This window comes from Chlamydotis macqueenii, chromosome 1, assembly GCF_036417535.1.
Source record: "Chlamydotis macqueenii isolate bChlMac1 chromosome 1, bChlMac1.mat, whole genome shotgun sequence".
Taxonomy (NCBI): Eukaryota; Metazoa; Chordata; class Aves; order Otidiformes; family Otididae; genus Chlamydotis; species Chlamydotis macqueenii.
Genome location: NC_141556.1, coordinates 215,255,113 through 215,275,100, shown reverse-complemented (window position 1 = coordinate 215,275,100; position 19,988 = coordinate 215,255,113). Strand labels below are relative to the sequence as shown.

General features: G+C 49.0%; 4 protein-coding genes and 1 long non-coding RNA gene across 5 annotated transcripts in view; 2 read left to right on the top strand and 3 right to left on the bottom strand.

The window, feature by feature from the left end:
- The window catches only part of LOC104485679 (olfactory receptor 51G2-like), a 34,909-nt gene that overhangs the window by 1,779 nt on the left and 13,142 nt on the right, over positions 1 to 19,988 (top strand).
- LOC104485678 (olfactory receptor 52R1) lies at positions 2,788 to 3,843 on the bottom strand. The gene is given in 1 exon segment (XM_010128097.2): positions 2,788 to 3,843. A coding segment is annotated over 1 exon segment (987 nt). The 5' UTR covers positions 3,798 to 3,843; the 3' UTR covers positions 2,788 to 2,810.
- LOC104485674 (olfactory receptor 51E2) lies at positions 6,908 to 10,396 on the bottom strand. The gene has a single exon (XM_086739855.1). The coding sequence runs from the start codon at positions 8,374 to 8,376 to the stop codon at positions 7,423 to 7,425; it is 954 nt and encodes a 317-aa protein (XP_086595981.1). The 5' UTR covers positions 8,377 to 10,396; the 3' UTR covers positions 6,908 to 7,422.
- LOC104485677 (olfactory receptor 51G2) lies at positions 11,455 to 19,386 on the bottom strand. The gene is made up of 2 exons (XM_086739854.1): positions 18,239 to 19,386; positions 11,455 to 14,738 (listed from the first exon to the last, which is right to left on the bottom strand). Exon 2 carries the CDS (start codon positions 14,708 to 14,710, stop codon positions 13,736 to 13,738), a length of 975 nt encoding a protein of 324 aa, XP_086595980.1. The 5' UTR covers positions 14,711 to 14,738; positions 18,239 to 19,386; the 3' UTR covers positions 11,455 to 13,735.
- On the top strand, positions 14,929 to 18,260 carry LOC147602443 (uncharacterized). Its single transcript, XR_015257539.1, has 3 exons — positions 14,929 to 16,811; positions 16,938 to 17,186; positions 17,925 to 18,260. It is a non-coding gene; the product is annotated as an uncharacterized LOC147602443 (long non-coding RNA).

Below are 19,988 nucleotides of genomic sequence, written 5' to 3'. Positions count from 1 at the left end.
CACTGGGGGGACCAGGCGCTGCCGGAAGGCAGTTCATCTCACGCCGATGTCCACCTCGGTCACAAAAACGATCCTTGCAGCCCTCATAGACAAGGAAAGGGCATGGGGGTGACAAACCCTTCATTTCATGCACGTCCTCCCATTAAGACTAATAATCACTTTAACGCTAACGCTGCAGTGACACTGACAGAGTTATCTGAAATGATCGAACAGCTGCCGTGTGAAAAGCAGCCTGGATAAAGCAGATAATTTTGCCTTAAAAATACCCAGATATGAGCTGCCTGAGCATCTTCCCTCCAGGCTGCTGGTGAACTCATGTTTACATCACCGCCCCACAAATCCCCCAGGACTCCCAGGCTTGCTGAGGACTTCTGCTTCTTTTTTTTTTTTTTGGTTGATTCACTGTCTTAAAGGACATGATGCAAACATACTGCTAACAGTGAATTCCACTGTCGAGTGGGAAGTTACTGTCGAGTGGAACTATAAATCCTACAGTTCCTGTAAATCCTATAAATAGAACTGGAAACATGTGAAGACAAAGCAGGACCTTTTTCAGCAACGGGGCTGTTTGTTGCCACTGGATTCCAAAGCACCACCCCAAACTGCACACCCCCCCCCGTGAAAGCGTGCTTGTGTCCCTGTTCTGGGTACAGGCCGCAGCTTTCCCACCGCTTTCTCCAGGCAGCTCACAAGCGGTGTTAGCATTGACTGGAGGGCACCGCCAACCCCTTCCCGCCCCGCAGCCACCCCACCCACACTGCGCGACGATCCGGATGTCACAGCCAGCTTTTTTTATTTACAGAGAAGGGAATCTGAGAGTAGGGAGCTAAGCCGTTGGTGCTGAGTGTCTGATATTATGTGATGGTGATGGCTTGTGCACACAGATTTCACAGGTCACAAGGAGCTTATAAGCTAATCGGTCACCTTGGTGTTTGATCAATAATGATCTCACGTTGTCGTTTCTTACTTTAAAAAGTCATCTCTCAGAAAATCTCTCCCATGGCTACTGGAGGAGACATTGTCGTGGGACAGATGGACATTGATTTGAGATGAGGGCAGCTGCCATGGCCTTAATGTAAATAAAAAAAAAATGCATTAGGATGAGAGGAAATGGTCTCAAGTTGTGGCAGGGCAGGTTTAGGTTGGAGGTCAGGAAACACTTCTTTACTGACAGAGGGATCAGGCACTGGAACAGGCTGCCCAGGGCAGTGGTGGAGTCACCATCCTTGGAGGTGCTCAAAGAACATGTAGGTGTGGCACTGCTGGACATGGTTTAGTGGGCATGGTGGTGTTGGGTTGATGATTAGACTTGATGAGCTTGGAGGTCTTTTCCAACTTTAAAGGTTTTATGATTCTATGATTCATTTTTTTTGCAAGGCCTGCAGAAAAATGTAGATTCTGCCTCACCAGAGTTGTGGTAGGTGAGCATCAGGCCACAAGAAACGGTGCAGCCCCGCTTTACTGAATGTTCTGATGCCGGCTCTCCGTTGAACTGCAGTTGTGTCTCTGCTCCTCTGGCTTCCCCTGCCTCTCATCTGTGGCCTGTGAAATGCTACTTCTGTTTTATCTGAAGGAAAAGGATGAGCTGAGTTTAAATTTAAGTATTCTACCAAAATGGTGCCAAAAAATGTTCACTTCCCATTTTATCTGCAGCCCATCTGCTTTGCTTCAGCAGAAGTGGGTGTTCTCTTCCCAGGGCCCTCATCCTGCTTCCCCCGTGGTACCCACCTCTCGGAGAGGCAGCTGAGCCCGGGGGCTCCTCGTGGGCGGCCACGATAGTCAGGGCTGCTCAGGAAGAGCGAGAGCTCCAAGAAATGCCAGGCCAGGTCAGAGATCTCCTCTCCATCCATTAGTGCCGTTCGGTCCGCACTAAAAATAGAGCAAAGGTCCATGATGCGCTTGGGTTTCGTAACTTGAGTATGGGGCATCTGACCTTCACCTCGTTCTGCCTCCCACCTGTTTTAGATATGGAGCAGTGCTTTTGCCAACCATGTTTGCCTGTTTACTGGGATAGCTGACTTCTGTTAGTATAGAGCAATCCTGTTAGCAACGATCTCCCTCTGACAGGTCACTCCAAATAATTGCATCAGCAAGGACTTCTGATATTTTTGAAAGGATTTACATTTACATAGGACTTCTGGAATTTGCTAGCTAGGATTATTGTACGTTTTGCCTTCTTCACAAAAAAAAAAAAAGGATAATGCTTAAAATTGAATTCTACCCGTTTCGTTCTACAAGGACAGTCACCATTGCCATCTGAGCACCTTCCCATCACACTCTTCATGTAATCATAGAATCACGGAATGGTTTGGGTGGGAACGGAGCGTTAAAGCCCACCCAGCCCAACCCCCCTGCAAGGAGCAGGGACATCTCCAACCGGATCAGGTTGCTCAGAGCCCCGGCCAACCTGGCCTTGAATTTCCAGGGAGCATCAACCAACGAGGGCTGCTGCAGGAAGATCTTTTGGAGATACTCAGTTTTACAGTCAGACTGAGAATATTTTAATCGTGAGAGGAAATTTTTGCTTAATAGTGAAAGATTTTAACAGTGAGGAGTCTAACTTCCAGGAGGGGTGAACTCCCCATCTCCCAGTGGAAACTTTACGCCAAGTTTCATCACACAGTGGACGAAACCTCCCAGCCAGTGACAATGGAAGAGACAATCCAGTGATTTCTGCAAGAATGCACTGCTTAAACTGCAGGTGTTGAGGAAGAGTTTTTCCCTGACCATCAGTCACAGCGTTAACTCTCATTAAATTTACCAGCACCATCAGTAAATTATGAACACAGTTGGAGGCACATCCATATTGGTCAGTGTCCCTTCTGCTGGAAGAGAAGGACCACACTCTCCCAGAGTTTCTTGGTTCTCACACCATAAATAATGGGGTTTAACACAGAGGGCAACAGCAGGTAGAGACTGGCCACCATTATGTGGATGTGGAGAGGGATGCTCTGCCCAAATCAGTGGGTGAGGAACATGAAGAGGGCAGGGACATAAAAGGCAAGGATGATACAGATGTGGGATGGACAGGTACTGAAGGCCTTAAGACGTGCCTCTGTGGATGACAGCCTCATTACCACCCCCAGGATCAAGGTGTAGGACACTGAGATCAGGGTCACATCAGATCCCGTCAAAACAAAAGCCACAAAGAGGCCATACGTGGCACTGACTCTGGTGTCCCCACAGGCCAGCTTCAGCACAGCCATGTACTCACAGTAGGAGTGGGAGATGATGTGATGCTGACAGAAGGGCAGCCGGTGGAGGAGGAAGCAGAAGGGACTCACCAGAAGGACCCCCGACACCAGCACCAGGCTCCCAAGGGCCACCACCACCTGCAAGGAGAGGATGCTGGAGTGCCACAGCGGGTGGCAAATAGCGATGTAGTGATCCAAGGCCGTGGCCATGAGCGTGCCCGACTCCATCGATGAGAAAGTACGGATGAAGAACAACTGAGCCAGGCAGGAGAGAAACCCAATCTCCCCAGAACCCAGCCAGAAGATGCTGAGCATTTTGGCTAGGGTGGATGTTGATAGGACCAGGTCAGTGAAGGCCAGCATGGCCTGGAAGAGGTACACGGGCTCATGCAGGCTCGGCTCTGCCTTTATGACGAGGAGAAGGGTGATGTTCCCCAGCATGGCAACACCATGCATGATGCAGAAGGGGAAGGCAATCTGGAACTGCTCCTTCTCCAGCCCAGGGATGCCAATGAGTAGGAAACAGGGAGGGTGGGAGAGGGCAGTAGAGTTCAGAGACATGAAAACCTTCTTGTCTCTTGCATACGCTGAGGGGTCTTGCATCCTGTAAAAAATCAGCAAACACCCTTGACCTGATGTGGTCCTGGCAAACGGAGACTGGTGTGAGGTCCAGTCCAGAAGCTCAGATTCACCGCACGGAGAACCAGCCCTGTGGCAGCGGCTTGAGCTGGTGTAGGAGAGCACTTCTGAAGGAAGTTCTCTGCCAGTTTCCACTCAAAGTGCTCTGTCCTCCTTGGTGGAGGGGTCTGGAGCAGGCAGACCGGATTCCTCCTGGATCAAACTGAATGGGGACAACGGCTGAGATGCACACCTGGTACTCTCCAGTGCCGAAAGTGTGTCCAGCCCAGGAGACCAGACGAAAGCTGGTCTGAAGTAAACCTTCTCGAAATGTGGGGATGTGAGATCACTAGCACCAGCCCTACAGCTCTAAGGAAGACTTTTGCTGCACCACATTGCTTGTCAGTGTCAACAGAGACAATGAGTGTTTGCCACAGGCAAAAAACATTCAATTTCAGAGCAAAACGCTGAGCCAGTGCCACAGGATTTGACACCCCCTCCCTACAAACACAGTGCTCCAGCAATGTCCTTTCTCCCCACTGCAAAGACCACAGCTCGCTCAGCCCCCTGCACACTGCTCCGCTCGCGGTTTTTTTCCCTGATACCCAGGAAAAAACGATTCCTTGAAAAGCCCTGCAGCACGGATTAGGCCAATGGAGAACTGCAGGGAGGGACCGAGGAGACAACAGCATCTTCCCAGAAGGGAGCTGGACTTCACCTTCCCGAGGGTCCGGTGCCAGCTGAGCCAGCTCCGCTCCCGCTGCACCCAGAGCAAGATTTCACACCGGGACCACCGCGCCCCAGCCCAGCACAGCCACCAGTCACCAGCTGGAGCTGGGATCTTGGGGGTCTGCTTGAAACCTTACAAAAACGTGTAGCTCAGCATCACCTGGACTCTGCGGGATATCTCCTGGGTTTTTTTCCCATGTGGCTGTAGACATCTTAGGAATGGAAATTCCGATATCTTCCTCTCTTCGTTCCACCTCCTTCCTCCCATCTGTCTCCATCAGTGCTGCTTTATCTAAAACTTCATTCCTCCATGGAGAACACCGGGATGGTGAATGCAATTCCCAGGCCAAGGCAATGTTGGAGAGACAGGAGCGTGCCTGCGAGCTCCGCTGTAACTGGGGGCTGTTCAGCGCCTGCTGCGGAGCCATGGCATAAGAGGCCCTGTTGCAGAGCAGCCAGCTGCTGCCCACACCCTGAACAGCCACCTGCCTCCTGCAGGCTTCCACCCAGGGATGCTGCCCTGCAGAGGCCAGGAGATGTTTGTGTCAAACATAAATCTCAGCAGGCAGCTCTGCATTTTCCCCGCTACTTAATTAGAAAGAGAGAAATAGACAGGTTTTAACCCCCTGAATGCTGACGACCTCACAGACACCGCTGCATTTTGCCCAGTTTTGTATCTTTTGCAATGCGTTTATTTGGAGGAGACGTGAGAGTGATGGGGCAGTTCAAGATTCAGTCACAGGACTGGGTTTGTAATTAAAACGGCAGCAGCACAAGTTATGAAGTGTTTTCCAAACAGCAGCAATCTATCCTTTCTCTGCTACGTTTCATCCTTAACTCCAGGACAGGCTCAGAGAGGGAAGTCAGTAGCATCATCCGCATTACATAGACGGAGAACGGTGAAATAATGAGAGGCAGATCTGAGAGCCCTCTGCACGTTTTTTAAATAACTCTCAGCATTGTCGGGCACTTTGCTCCTCCCTGTGCTGATTTTGGGGAGTTCACACAATATAGCGTCTTCGTGCCAAATCTTTGGCAATGCCAATTTCAATTCAAAAGCAAGTTGTGCAAATAAAGCCCCCTGCCATTATTGAGAAACCGTGTCAAACCCCAAGGCGGCCTTCTAAGTGAGGTGTGGACAGCAGAAATGCCAGAGTGTGCAAAGACTCTGGATTCCCAGGTCCAACCCAGGAGTACTTGGAGAGAGAAGAGAGAAGAGAGAAGAGAGAAGAGAGAAGAGAGAAGAGAAGAGAAGAGAAGAGAAGAGAAGAGAAGAGAAGAGAAGAGAAGAGAAGAGAAGAGAAGAGAAGAGAAGAGAAGAGAAGAGAAGAGAAGAGAAGAGAAGAGAAGAGACGAGAAGAGACGAGACGAGACGAGACTTGGAGATCCCCCAGGAGATCCTTCATGAGATCTCCAACAGCTTCTCTAGCCCCTTGCAACTCCTCGTTGCCTCCATTGCCACCTCCAGGCTCCTGTGACTCCCAGTCCTCTCCCCATCGCTGTGCAAACCACACTCCCATCCTGTCCTCCCCTCCCTCCCTCTCCTTGTCCCACCCCTTCCCTCTCAGTCCTTTTGGCAAGTGAACCAGGCTCTTTCCTCACCTTCCCAGAGCCAGCTGGGCCTCACAGAAAGCCCAGCTAAGTCAGCCCATCCCCACCTCTGGCTCTTTGCCCTGCTCACGGAGAAGACATGGGTTCAGACGCCTCATGGTCTGATTGGGGTTTTCTTTCTGCTGCAGGGGCCTCAGACCTGGGGACTCAGCAACGGGCATTTCGGCTAGAAGGGGCTGTCGTAGACATCGGCAAAGACACACGTTGAGGAAGAAGGCACGTTGCCGCTCTTCCCCAGCAAAGCAGCACTCTGTGACTGAAGTTTGGAAAACAAGATGGAAAGCGAGAAACCCACGCAGTTTTCATCCATACCCAGGAGAAATTCATCATGCCTCTCTGCTCTGAGGCTCTGTTTGTCTTTCTGAGAAATGGATAGCTAGGAAATATAATACAGCATTTTCAAGATGGTTCATTCATTTTTCTTTATTAATTTTTCTCTTAGCACAAATGGGAAAAAAATGAGAAACATATGGAGAACGAGCAGGAGCCATTTCTCAATGCCACGGCCATCTGAGAAGAGTTCAGATCTGTAGCACACCTCTGAAAAATTCATTCACACTTCTCAAATCACATTAGGCAGGTACAGATTGTTTTCATTTTTATTATTTTTTTTACCTTCTAAGCTCTAACAAAACAGAATATGACAAAAATGGCAGGGGACAGAATTGCCCTTAAGTCCCAGGTGGCAACTACTTGTAACTCACTTAAATGAAAGTATTTATTTTGAAATAATATGTGCTTTAATTTTGCAGAAATGATTATAACCAGATGTGTTTCATGGAGACTGAATCTGTACCAGGCCGGAATACCAAAGGGACACCCGTTCTCTCAGTGTTAACTGGCAGTTGGAAGCGACGGCACCAAACTCCACCAAGTATCGCTGTCGTCTGAAGGCCCTGATGCAAGGCGAGGTGTGTCTCTGGTGAAACATCTCTTTTGGCACACCTAGAAGTTATGGATGAGATGCAAGAGCCCCCGAGCGCAGCACTTAGGTTGTCTTCTGTCCTCCCTGATGGAACTCATTGTTCACTGCCTGCTTTCCACATATTTCCCTCTTTTTTCTCAAATAATTTATTTCTTTTTCACAGCGAAACTTGCTTGTATTACCCCAGTGTTTATAATTGCTATTCGCTTTTTGCCTGTGGCAGCACCTCAGAGTCTCCTGCCGTGTGCTAGGTGCCACACAAACCGAGGACAGTCCTGCACCAAGGACTCAGTGTAAAACACGATGAACTGGTGTGAGGATGCAGGAGACGGCACCCAGCACAGGTCACTGGGCAGTTCTGTCGTTGTATATATGAATTAAATTCAGGATCCTCCTCTGTATCTCCTTGGTCCTCACTCCATAGATGATGGGGTTGAGCACAGCGGGCACCAGGATGTAGACGTTCCCCATGATGATATGGACCAATGGAGCCAGGTCCTTCCCAAACCTGTGCACCACGGACAGCCCGATCAGGGGCACGTAGAAGGCCAGGACCACGCAGATGTGGGCAATGCAGGTGCTGAAGGCCTTGAGCCTCTCCTTCCACGACGCCAGCCGCAAGACAGCCTTGAGGATCAGGATGTAGGAGAGGCAGATGAGGACGGCGTCCAGCCCCATGACCAGCAGGATGGCGGTGAGGCCGTACACCATGCTGGGGGTGGTGTTGGCACAGGCCAGGTTCATCACATCCTGGTGCAGGCAGAAGGAGTGTGACAGCACCCGGGAGCTGCAGAAGGGAAGGGGCAGGAGGAGCAAAGGCAAAGGCAGGAAGAAGAGGACTCCCCTGGCCATGGCTACCAGCCCTATTTTTGCCGTCGCAGCACTGGTGAGGATGGCGGCGTGTCTCAGTGGGTGGCAGATGGCCACATACCGGTCCACAGCCATGGCCAGCAGGATGGTGGACTCGATAGCCGAAAGGGTGTGGATGAAGAACATCTGGACAAGGCAGGCGCTAAAGCTGATCTCCCTGGTGTTGAACCAGTAGAAGGAGAGGACACGTGGCACCATGGATGTGGACAAGGCCAGGTCGATGGCGGCCAGCATGCAGAGGAAGAAGTACATGGGGGTGTGCAGGCTGGGCTCTGTCTTCACAATGAATAGCACCGCGCAGTTGCCAGTGACTGCCACGATGTACATGGAGCACAGAAAGATCGCCATCCAGAAATGGGCAGCCTCCGGCCCCGGGATGCTGGCCAAGATGAAGGATGGGCTGAGGTCAGAGCTGTTGGGGAAGGGCATGGCACGTGGGGTGAGGAGCGGTCATGCTATGCCGTGGCACATCCCCAGCTGCAAGGGAAAGAGAAACAGCAGCTTTATAAATCCTTTCCCACGGCTGTGAATCCCACGGGACCGAGCCTGTGAAATGCAAGGGAATCTCATAGTTGCCATTCCGAAATTACTTGAATTCTCTTGAATGTGCAACACTGCAAAATCAACATTTTGAATGATAAACCAAAGAGTTGCGCTTGTTTTCTTTTAAAGGGGAAAGTTTAAAAAAAAAAGAAAACAGATTTTTAGTGCTTCCTGTTAAACTTCAGTTCTGCTTGAGTTTTTCCATATGTGCCGTGCTGCCCTGTCAGAAATGTACTGTGAAACCGGCTGTGCTGCCTCCCGCGATCCACCACTCCCGGTACTGCCGACACGCATGGTGGGACACGCTTATTTATTTGTTTGCACACACAAACTGTATTTTCACCCTTTCTGCCTGAAAATGCGTATGGAAATACAAGAATATCTGTAGGGAAAAAATTCCAATGGTTATTCACCTTGCTCTGTATCAGTAAACTTTCTGGGAGTTTCTGATCCAAGGAAAGTGGCCAGGAAAATATGCACTGTAGGAGCCTTTCCATTCTTAGGGATCAGATTTTTTTAAAATATTGGGATTTTAAAAGTGTTGGGACAGAGCATCGAAGGCTGATGCAACGGCGGTGACGCAGCCCCACCCTGGCACCAGAGGGCTTGGGACAGGAGTGCAGACCCCGCCTGACTCCCAGCTCTGACCGAGGAGGAGAGCAGGATCAGCTCGACACCCTGGGACCTCATCCATCCACCGTGGATGGAGCAGCGAGTCGGTAGAGAGGTGTGCCTGCACCCACCATCTGCCGTGCACGGTACGGAGAGCACGAGGTCAGGCACCTAACTGCGATCTGCAACATCACTGGGCGTTCTGGTTGTCTCCTTCATGCCCTATCCATGTAAAACAAGCTCTGCAGGCTATTAATACAGCTATTTTAAAAGTAATGTTCAGTTGTTAAACGTGTTTTTTTTCACTGCACATCTGTGGTGAAGCCCTTATCCTAAAATACCAATCATGTTTTATTTCCCCGGTGTGGAGTTTTTCCACCTTGAATCTATAACAAACACGGCTCGAGCTCCAGCTTTTCACACACAATTAACGAACAGCGAGGGTGGACTGTTACTGTCAGGTTGCCTGAAAGCTATTCCAGTGATGAAATTTGCAGCAAACCACTCACATTAAGATGCAGGCTGGATGAGCGAAGCGCTTCAGTAATTGCCAACGAGTATGGGAGCCAACCTACCTGCCAGCTGCTGAAATGTAATTACAGCACGAGTCTCAGTGCAAGATATCCAACATCCCATTCGTTTATTTTGAGAGTCTGTGGCTGCGAGAGACAGACACTCAAGGTAAACAATCCGTGAATGTTTCAGTTCATCCTTACTTCTTTGGCACCGATAAATGCACCGGCATTTTCAGACGTGACTAATGATTTTGAATTGCTGGTGCGATGGAGACCAGGTACTGCAAGGACCTTGCATTTGGTAGAGATCAAAACTGGACCTGTGTCTTTAAAACCAGCAGTAACCGCAGGTTTATTTTCCTAGGGTGATCCTCCCAGGATCACGCCCCAGTAACATTAACATTGCGTTTAACAAGAGGTAAGCACATCCCGACCGTAAAACCGCCCGAGCCAGAGGACCGCTAGCAGCCGCCACAGCAGCTGATCTCAGGAAATGCTGAAAAACATTGACCAGACTTGTCCCATGGAACCAAAATTGGTCCGAGACCAGCGTCCCAGGATGGAGCAGGCAACGGGGCAGTGTTCACCATCTGAGTCCATCTCTCCGCTGCTCCCTCCTGTGAAGTGGCAGTGAGAGAGGAATGTGTGCATATATATATATATATATATACACCCTCAAAATCCCTCTGAGCCATTCGGAATGTGTAGCCATTTTCCCCTGCCATCTAACCAAAAAAAAAAAAAAGTATACATCAAGCCAAGATATTACTTCAGAGGGAAAAAAAAGAAAAATTAAAAACACAAGGCATCACTCAAATTCAAAGCATTTTTGAACCAAAATTAAAACTCATCTTAATTGTTGATTTGATCAATTGTGGTTTGTTTTATTTTTTTCCTAGCTGTTTGTCATCACGTGTAAGCAGAACAGCTGTACCTGCTGGTAGCTGTGCCGCTGTTTTATAAACACACCCGGGTCCTGGCTAAGTCAGTTGCTCCGCGTGCTGTGTTTGGAGTTGTACAAGCTGTGCCTGTGCTGAAGCGAGGAGGACACAGCTGGAGCCTCATCCGCCGTCACCCACACCGTTAACCCCTTCCTTGCCTCCAGGAACATCCCCGGCTGCTGCCCATTAGCCCTGCCCCAGGCACGAAAAAGGGGGTGCCACCAGCCGGGGAATAAAGTTCACTGGGCAGTGGACTAAAACCGTCCCGGTTAGGAAAGAAAGATAGCATAGACATGGATGTGGCCAAGAAGCACCACGTGTCTCCAGGACAGAGAAATTGTCCTTATCCCTCTCTTAATTATAGCACGGGCAAAGCCGCGGAGAGTTTCCCAGGGCAGAGGAGACGCACAGCGCAGGACTCAGAGAGGGCTTGAGATGGGAGGAGCTGGCAGTGGGAACTAAATGGAGGTGACAGGAACGGCCTTCCTCCTTCTCCTTCTCCTTCTCCTTCTTCTTCTTCTTCCCCTTCTCCTTCTCCTTATTCTTTCTCCTTCTGCTTCTCCTCCTTCTTTCTCCTTCTCCTCCTTCTTTCTCCTCCCTCTTTCCCTTTCTCTTCCCCTCTCTCCCTCTCTCCTCTCTCTCTCCCTCTCTCCACCTCCCATTCCCCTCTTCCCCTTCCCTTCCCACCCCTCCCTCCTTCTCCTCCTCTGCTCTCCAAGAGATGCCTCTGATGGGTCTCACACTGCTCTTCCTGTGCCTGATAGGCAATAAATCCAATGGCAAGTACTGTAAGCCATCCCACTGTACCAAGAGGAGAGCTCAGGGCATCACAGAACAGGAATTAGCAACTTTAAGCTGCTCATCACTCTCTTTTTTTTTCTCACACAGATGTTAAACCACAATCAAGTTTCCTGTTCCCGGAGGCAGCCGCAAAAGGTTTTGAACGCATATTCCTAAAAGACAGTACCTTATGGAGAGGTTCCCAAATCCCGAGCGTCTGCTTGGTACCCTCCAGCGACACCGGCTGGGAAACAAACGGGGAGGCAGACGATGCTCTGCTGAGCTGGGCGGTGGAGATGCACCAGATGCATCCGTGGTCCACCGTGGTCTCCAGCTGTGTAATAAACGTGCTAATAAATTTCCCACACATTTCCTCCCTGGCGCTCCGTCCCCCGCCCCTAGACGTTCCCTTGCTATGTCAGAGGCTCCTTGGGCTTGTGCTGTCCTGGAGAATGGCTGTAGCCAGGAAGCACAGATGTCTGGGGAGAAACTCTGGAAGTTTTTGGAGTGGGAGCAGTGCTGTGTGAGGACCCTGCAAGCGATGCATCTCTCCAGCAAAGCTCTTTTCTAGTTGTGTTTGTTCCCTTGCGTTAATCTTTCCTTGGATCACAGCTGGCTACAGGCACCAGGTTAGACCTCAGACATTTTGAGCAAAGAGTGCTCCCATGGGTGCTACCTCAGTGTCAATGGGACCTCCACGCCAAAACGCGCTGTGCCGAGGCTCGGGCAGGGGGTCTGGGGGTGGTCTGCTGAGCTGTGTTTCACTCTGTGCAAGGACCCACTGGGATCATCAGCAAAATAACGAGCACAACACAAACCCAACAGTGGCCTGGGAATCCTCCCCTCGGGAATCTGCCCTTCGCCCTTTCTATTTCTTTATGGAGAAGTTCCCTCGTTATTCTTCTGTCTTTATTCCAGGTACCGTTACGAGTATAGCGGAATAGAAAATGACACTAATCCTGGTTTAGTCTGAACTGTGAAGTGCTGAGCAGCAGGCAGAAACAAGCCAGTTCTGGTGTGTGATCCCATCCCCATACCTTCTGCTGCTTCACCCTTCCAAGGTGAACGCTGACCATCTCTTCTGATCCTTCACCATGGTCAAGACTGGCCAAAATGTTGCTTAAGATCAAGAAAAATACAGCTCCAAGTTTTGGAGGCATGAAAGGTTTTGGACCATTTTATTCTGTCTGTAGGAGGACACAAGCCAGAAGCATCGTGAAACCTTTCTGCGTGCCAGACTAATGTGAGGGAACAAACACAACTGGCAGATCTCAGCTGGAAGATTGTAGTACATGGTCCTTAGTGTCAGGAAGCTCAGCCATCCCTATTATTTTTTTGAAACTCCTTTTTTTTTAGCCAGAGAGCTAGCCACACCAGACCCCCAAGCACCATCCTGATGCATACAATTCTGTGATTCTATACCTATATATTCTAGGATTCTATACACAATCCTGTGCTCATCTACAGCAAATCTTGAAGGTTTTAAGCAACTCCAACCTACCAACTCTGCATCATACAAACAGAAAAAAAAATGGCTTCATCAAGTCTTTCAACCTTTCACAAGGAATAGATGTCTTTTATTGAAGATCTCGCACGCATACATTGCATTCAATGCGAAACAATGGCTGGGACATTAGACTTGGCAAGATGGTGACTCAGTGACATCAAAAAGAGATGCAAAAGCAGCACTGCTTCCATCACTATAGATGTGTATGGCACTTTAGAAACACAGATGAGGATGAAGGCCAAGCCTTTTTTTTAGAAGGCTGTTTTTTTTAGAGTGCTGCAGGACAACTTAACAGGACCTAATCTTTAGAAAATGCTCTGTGCTCAGCCTCTGGAGCTGAGCTCCATCCTGTGGGATGTTTCCATTTGAACAACTGATGACTCGGACATTCAGAGTGGCTCCGGACTCTTGGCCCAAGCCCTGTCCCGTTGAGCTCGCTGCCTGGGTTAGCTATGCTGTAACGCACGGCGGGGGAAAGATGACCCTGTGCGAGGGAGTCTGAGTGAAGCTTCCGTGCTGTTATCTGGCTACTAGAGTTTGCACAACGCACGTTGCAGAGGTTCCTTGATCCACCCCATCGCACAACTTGAAAAGAGAATGTAATGCAGTCCATTTTTCCTTAATCGTCTCCCTCTAACTGAGGCTTCCACCTGTCTACGGCACCAACATTAATGCTTGGGGTGTTTGCAGGCTGCTGGCAGGGGTGAAAGCATCATGCTAGGACAAACCATGGAAGATCACAGCTCTGGGTTGAGGGACAGCATCCGAGTAGATCTGCAGTTCTTTCATCTGGCAGTGACCTGTGTGGGTGGAGCACCAAGAAATCAGTCCACTAGCTCTGACCAAGAAACCAGTCCACTGGCACTTTCTGGCAGAACTGGTGGAGGAAGCTACCAGTCGGATTCACTCTTCCTTCGCAGCGCCCTGAGCAAAGCCTCACGGATGTAGCTGGATTTTATGCTGTAGATGATGGGATTGAGAGCGGGGGGAATTATAAGGTAGGTGTAGGCCACCAAAGTGTTAATCAGAGGAGGAACATTCTTTCCAAAGCGATGGATCATGGACAGTCCGATCATTGGGATGAAGAACACTAAAACAGCACAGATGTGGGAGACACATGTATTCAAAGCCTTGAGACACTCTTCCTTGGTTGCAAGGCTGATAACAGTTTTAATGATCAGGATGTAGGACAGCACAATAAAGATGAAGTCCATGCCCACCGTTGATAAGAGAATAATCATACCGTAGAAGACATTGACTTTTATATCTGCACACGCGAGGTTCATGATATCAGGATGGAAGCAAAAAGAATGGGAAAGCTCAGTCTTCCCGCAATAGGTTAGTCTCTTGAGCAAGAAGGGTATGGGGAGGAGGGAGACCATACCTCTCAGTATAATTGCCAGACCTATTTTTATGACGGTCGTCTTGGTCAGTATGGATGAGTGTCTCAGTGGATGGGAAATGGCAATGAAGCGGTCAAACGCCATTGCCAGGAGCACAGACGATTCAATGAAGGACAGTATGTGGATGAAATACATCTGAGTGAGGCAAGCATCAAACCCAATCCTCCGCATATTAAACCAAAAAACGCCCAGAGTAGTAGGCAGTGTGCATAGAACCAAGCCCAGGTCAGTGACTGCCAGCATGGAGAGGAAGTAGTACATTGGCTCATGAAGACTTGGGGTCTTCTTTATGATGAACAGGATCACGCAGTTTCCCAAGAGAGCAATAAGGTAGAGTGCACAGAAAGGGATGGAGATCCAGTGGTGAAGGGCTTCCAGGCCTGGGATGCCCATCATGAGGAAAGCTGAAGGCTGATAGAAGGAGCCATTGAATTCCCACGGGGTGTGTGAGTCATGCTCCATCCCAGCTCAGCTCTCACATGACCTATACCTAAAACAAATCAACAGAAACTCTGCGTAGTTGGACTCTCCACTGAATACAGAAGTGGGTAACTACAAGCGCCACATCCCTCCACCCCCCCACCAACCTACGCAGATGCCCCATGCTGTTTAGGACGTGGTCATGTACGACTACACTCTTGTTTATCCATTAAACTATAAAATGAAGGAAAAGGAGGGATAATTTTTCTTTAAAAAGAAAAAAAAAAAGAAAAACATTTTTTGTTAAAATGAAAGTCAAAACATTCCTGGTGAGTGCTGCTGTTTTACAGTCGTCCCCAAATTCCGCAGGTTGAGGTGCTCTACTGAGCGAGCAAACGCTTTTTCTATGGTCATCCCAACCAAGACTAAGCTGATAAAGAGCTGATGTTTTTTTGATGCTAACTGGAGATCAAAGGACATGAAAATGGTGAAAGTTTAACTCTGACTTCTTAGTTAAGAAACCAGCATTGTAAACAAATGCAGGATCAGGCACCTAGATGCTGTTGCTGTCAGCTCAGCAGATGGCCACCAGGCTAAGGCGGATTTTCAGCGGCTCTCACATTCAAGTTGTTGTTCATTTCATGATCTACCTTACTATCAGGTGAAGGAAAATTAATGAGCAAAACTCCACTGGTGTGGTGCCCATGACTTTTATTGATAACAGGCAAACTCAAGCCAGAGCAGAGGAAGCTGCAGGCTCAGAAGCACTGAGGAGGCATTCATGGAAAGTCTCTGGTTCTGAATCAGAGGGCAGGAACACAGGAGATGTGGTGGGATTTCTACATAGGGATCAAGAGTATGAGGCAAGTGAGGCCTTTACGGAAATCTAGCAGGTGTCTACACTAGTGAGTTCAGCAGAAGGCCACTGAGATGGATGGCGGTTGGAGCAATGCCCCAGGATAACAGACCAAGGAAAAATGCTTGCTCAGCCTGGAGAAGAGAAGCTTTGTGGGGACCCAACGGCAGACTTCCCTTACCTACAGGGAGGCTGTCGAGAAGGCTGAGCCCAGCTCTTCACAGCAATACATAGTGGGAGGATGAGAGGCAACAGGTATAAGTTGAAACAAGAGACGCTTAGACCGGATTTAATGAGAACTGTTTCCCCACGAGGACTGTCAGACATTGGAGCAGGTTGCCAAAGGTGTTGTGCAATCTCTGTCCTTGGAAGTTTTCAAGACCCAACGGGATAAAGCCATGAGTAACCTTGTCTGACCTCATAGCTGGCCCTGCTTTGAGTGGGATGTTGGACTAGAGATCTTCTGAAGTCTTTCCAACCCGAATTACCCAATGAACCTATGAGCCTGTGATCTCACCCTAGGTTTCAGTCTCTTGGAGGATTCAGCCATCTCAGCACAATCCAGGTTCCTACACTGCAGGTGGCAATGCACCCTGGCAGAGATGCTGGAGAAGCTGAGGTGGTTCTCGAGCCCGCTCTGTACCTCCTCTGACTGAATGACCGGCCGGGTGGAGGGGGAAAGCAGTGGATGTGCAAAACAAGAGCCAATTAAAGGAAAAAAAAATTTGTGGCTTTGGTTTTAAGGTATCTTCTGTGGGATGCAAAACAAGCAGGTGAAAGAGTGCCTGAACTACGAGCAAGAAGGTTTACTACAACACCGTTCATTTTTGAATAAACACACACATCTTCCATGATGTATTTGTTATGTTCCTAATATGATTTTGCTCCATTTGACTCTCAGCCTGCTTGGGACTCTAATGTGGCGATAAATCCCAGCAAGGATAAACAACATCTCCCTGCCCCAGGGCAAAAGCACCACGTAACTGATGGGAGCTGGGGAAGACCCAACGCCGTTTCGTTTCCTCCAGGCAGGGCTGCTTTATCTTCGCTGCAAAGTTACACATTAATACCAGGAGTCGCCTTGGCCGGCACGTAGCCGCTCCGCGAAGGGACGCGTCACAGCCCTTCCTCAGGAGAGCCCCGCAGCGCATCAGCACGGGCGCGGACAAAGCTGCCTGCCGAAGGGCGGCCAGCGCGTTCCCTAGAGCATCAACAGCGGTCCAGGCCGGCGAAAGGAAACTCTCACGGGTACCTCTCGTCCTAAGCAGCAGCTCGGAGCTCCCAAAGGTAAGAAAGTCTGAGCATCCAGAGCTAAGTGCAAATTCCTGCACTTCAGTCTCATCTGGAGACTGGGTTAAAAAAAAAAACTAAAAAAAAAAAGAATCCATGCATGTATGTCTGTCTCCCGTATAGCAGCATCTGGCACATACCCAGAGCTCTCAAAGATGCTGAGGTTCAAGAGATACGAAGGTGGGTAAAGAGGAGAGACTTAGAGCACGGAAAGGACCACAGAGGACTCGCTGGGGTCTGTAAGAGGTGCTCCTCCCGCAAGAAAACCTCTCTGCAAGCCTGACTTTGTTAGACACCGGCAACTCCTGCCACGCTACACGAAGTCGTTCAGAAATGGGCTTTACTAGCACTGCTCCTCTCTGAGCCACGACGGTTTGTTATGTGCTCCTACACACTACAGATACAGATCCCACTCTGTGTTTTATGTGTGTGTGTGTACATATGTATGTTAATAATATATATATGTCTATAAATAATACATATATGAATATATAAAATACATGTATAACATATATAAACAAGCACGCACACTTATTTATGTTTGTGTACATTTGTGTGTGTATCTAGAGCATACAGCACACATAGATACGTTACATCTCCAGGTTGACTACCATGGAACAGCAACGACACCTCTCACAGCGCAGCCGAGCCCTGACGAGGAAACAAACCTCCAGCTAGGGGAGGAAGTCAATTTAGAGATCAACGGCAGCACCCCAGGCAGTGTTTGCCTGGGGGAAGGGGTCAGGCACGAATGTGGATGCCTCACAAATGACACGGTGCCATCCCTCCTTCTCTAGCCCTCAAAATCCACCTCCTGATTTCTTGCCTGTCTCTGACTTTGGTTTTCACTAATAACTTAAAAGCGAAGCACTGGTGCTTTACGAGTTCTTAGTGTAGGCAAGAGCAGGGGCTTGGGAGCCAGGGCTGAGGACAGATGAGACCAGGAGATCTGCTTTTTTCCCAAGAGAAGACTTTGCTGTTTTCACAAACGCATCGCTGCTGACTCAGAGCATCCAAGCAAGGGCTCAGCCGCTCAGTAAAGGGAGGAGGATTAGCGAAGGGACTCTGGGGACTCAGCACCCACAGAGACAATTTCTGTTGACTTTACAGGCAAGAATGGGAATGTGCAGGGCCACCAGATGGTGGAAGAGACAAAGCCCGCAGCACAACGGCAAGCGGCACCGTGATGGGTAGATCTTCCCTGGCAGCACTGCAGTGCCAGCCCTGCCTGAAGTTACAGCCGCCCGCTTCCTTCAGCCCATCCAACCCGACAGGTCCCGTGGAGCAGCGTGGACCTCCCGACCAGCACTTTGGAAATGCACCTCCCCACCCGTGTTGGTGTCCAGCCCGCTAAACCACAGCCACCGCACTAGTGAAAGAGGAGTGCGATGATGGAGAGGCTGCTAATTGCCCAGGGTACTTACCGAGCGAGGCGGCGGGGGCCCGGGGGGCTTTACAACCTGTGTAGGCAGCACAACCCTGTTGTGATGCAGAGGAAGAACCCGCATCTGCGTCCCAGCACCGAGAGGGCAGCGCTTATAACGCGCCCCGAGGACTGACCTCGTCCAATCAACCGGGAGCCACGCGGAGCCCAAGCTCCCCATGCGTAAATAGCGTGAGGTGTACCAGTGAAAATAGTGTGTGAAGTAAATGATCTTTTCCATTTATGATGCTCTCCCAGCAGGCATGATTTTCTCCTCATAGTTTATTGGGTGACATGTTTATAGCTCCCTGTGATTTATGGCTGGCAATGCTGCAGCATGCTGGCAATACACACAATTTTTATTGTGAGAATGGATCTGTAATGCAAATAATAATAAATTTTGCAAGAAGAGTGCTTGCAGCATCTCTCCGATGAATAACAGAGGTGAAGTTCTAGCCATCCCCCTATGACCAGTAAGACACAAAATGTTTAATTAAAATCGTAATATATTGCACAATAAAAGCAAACTAAATATTACAGAACCAAACACAGACACATTAGCGGATATCCCCTCAGATGGCCCAGAATGTTGGATCTACTTGTCCCACGGTAGAAAGTCGCCTCAGATGTGAGGTAGAAATGGTTGTTAACCCCTCTTTCTGGGGTACCAAAGCAAGGCACAGCGGAGCTAATGAGTTTGCCCGTTCTCATGAGGTGTCCATAGTAAATGCAGCCACGGAGCCTCAGGGATATTTCTGTCGTGGTAAACGAGGCTGCACAGGGGCGCTGCCCACCACGGACACCCCGAAGTTGTTACCGCGGTCCCTGGTACGGTGCCGACCTCAGTCAACGGGCGCTTCAGCCAGTCCCAGGCAGGGGCTCCGGAGTCTGGGTGGTATTGCTGCCTCATTTTGGAGGCTAAAGGGGTTGTTGGCATCATCCTGGACCGCCTGGGGCTGGGTGGCCCCAGTGCCAAACAGCAATTAATGTACAAGCATTAATTTTAAGTAAGACAGCTGCCTGCTCCTACCTGGTGGCTAAACCTCACGGCCAGGCTTACGGCTGAGTACACAGAGCCTCTGTGATGCTCGTCTGATTGGTTCTGGCAGAGAAAAGAGAATAAAAGAGAAGAGAATAAAACAGAATAAAAGAGAAAGAGAAGAGAAGAGAAGAGAAGAGAAGAGAAGAGAAGAGAAGAGAAGAGAAGAGAAGAGAAGAGAAGAGAAGAGAAGAGAAGAGAAGAGAAGAGAAGAGAAGAGAAGAGAAGAGAAGAGAAAAGAGAAAGAAAAGAAAAGAAAAGAAAAGAAAAGAAAAGAAAAGAAAAGAAAAGAAAAGAAAAGAAAAGAAAAGAAAAGAAAAGAAAAAAGAAAAGAAAAGAAAAGAAAATAAAAAAAGAAAAGAAAAGAAAAAATAAAAGAAAAGAGAAAATTAAATTAAATTCAGTTGGAAGGGACTTACAACGATCGTTTAGTCCAACAGCCTGACCACTCCAGGGAAGCTCATGTAGAAGTGGAGATTATCAGAAAAGGGCTCTTCAGCCTTGAGAAGAGGCAATAAAGCAATTCAGGAAAGGTCTGTAAGATAATGCATGGGGAGGAGAGGATACGTATTTCCCACACTGAGAACGAGGAGGGGGAGAACACACTCTGAAAATACCAAGTAGAAGATTTAAAACAGATTTTTAAAGTACTTTTTCTTTAAGAGCTTATAATGAAAATGAGAGACTCATCACCACTGGATGTTGTGGGAGC

Bases quoted from the DNA above. Each gene is read 5' to 3' on its own strand.
- LOC104485677 (XM_086739854.1), bottom strand. From the start codon at position 14,710: ATGGAGCATGACTCACACACCCCGTGGGAATTCAATGGCTCCTTCTAT.
- LOC104485674 (XM_086739855.1), bottom strand. From the start codon at position 8,376: ATGCCCTTCCCCAACAGCTCTGACCTCAGCCCATCCTTCATCTTGGCC.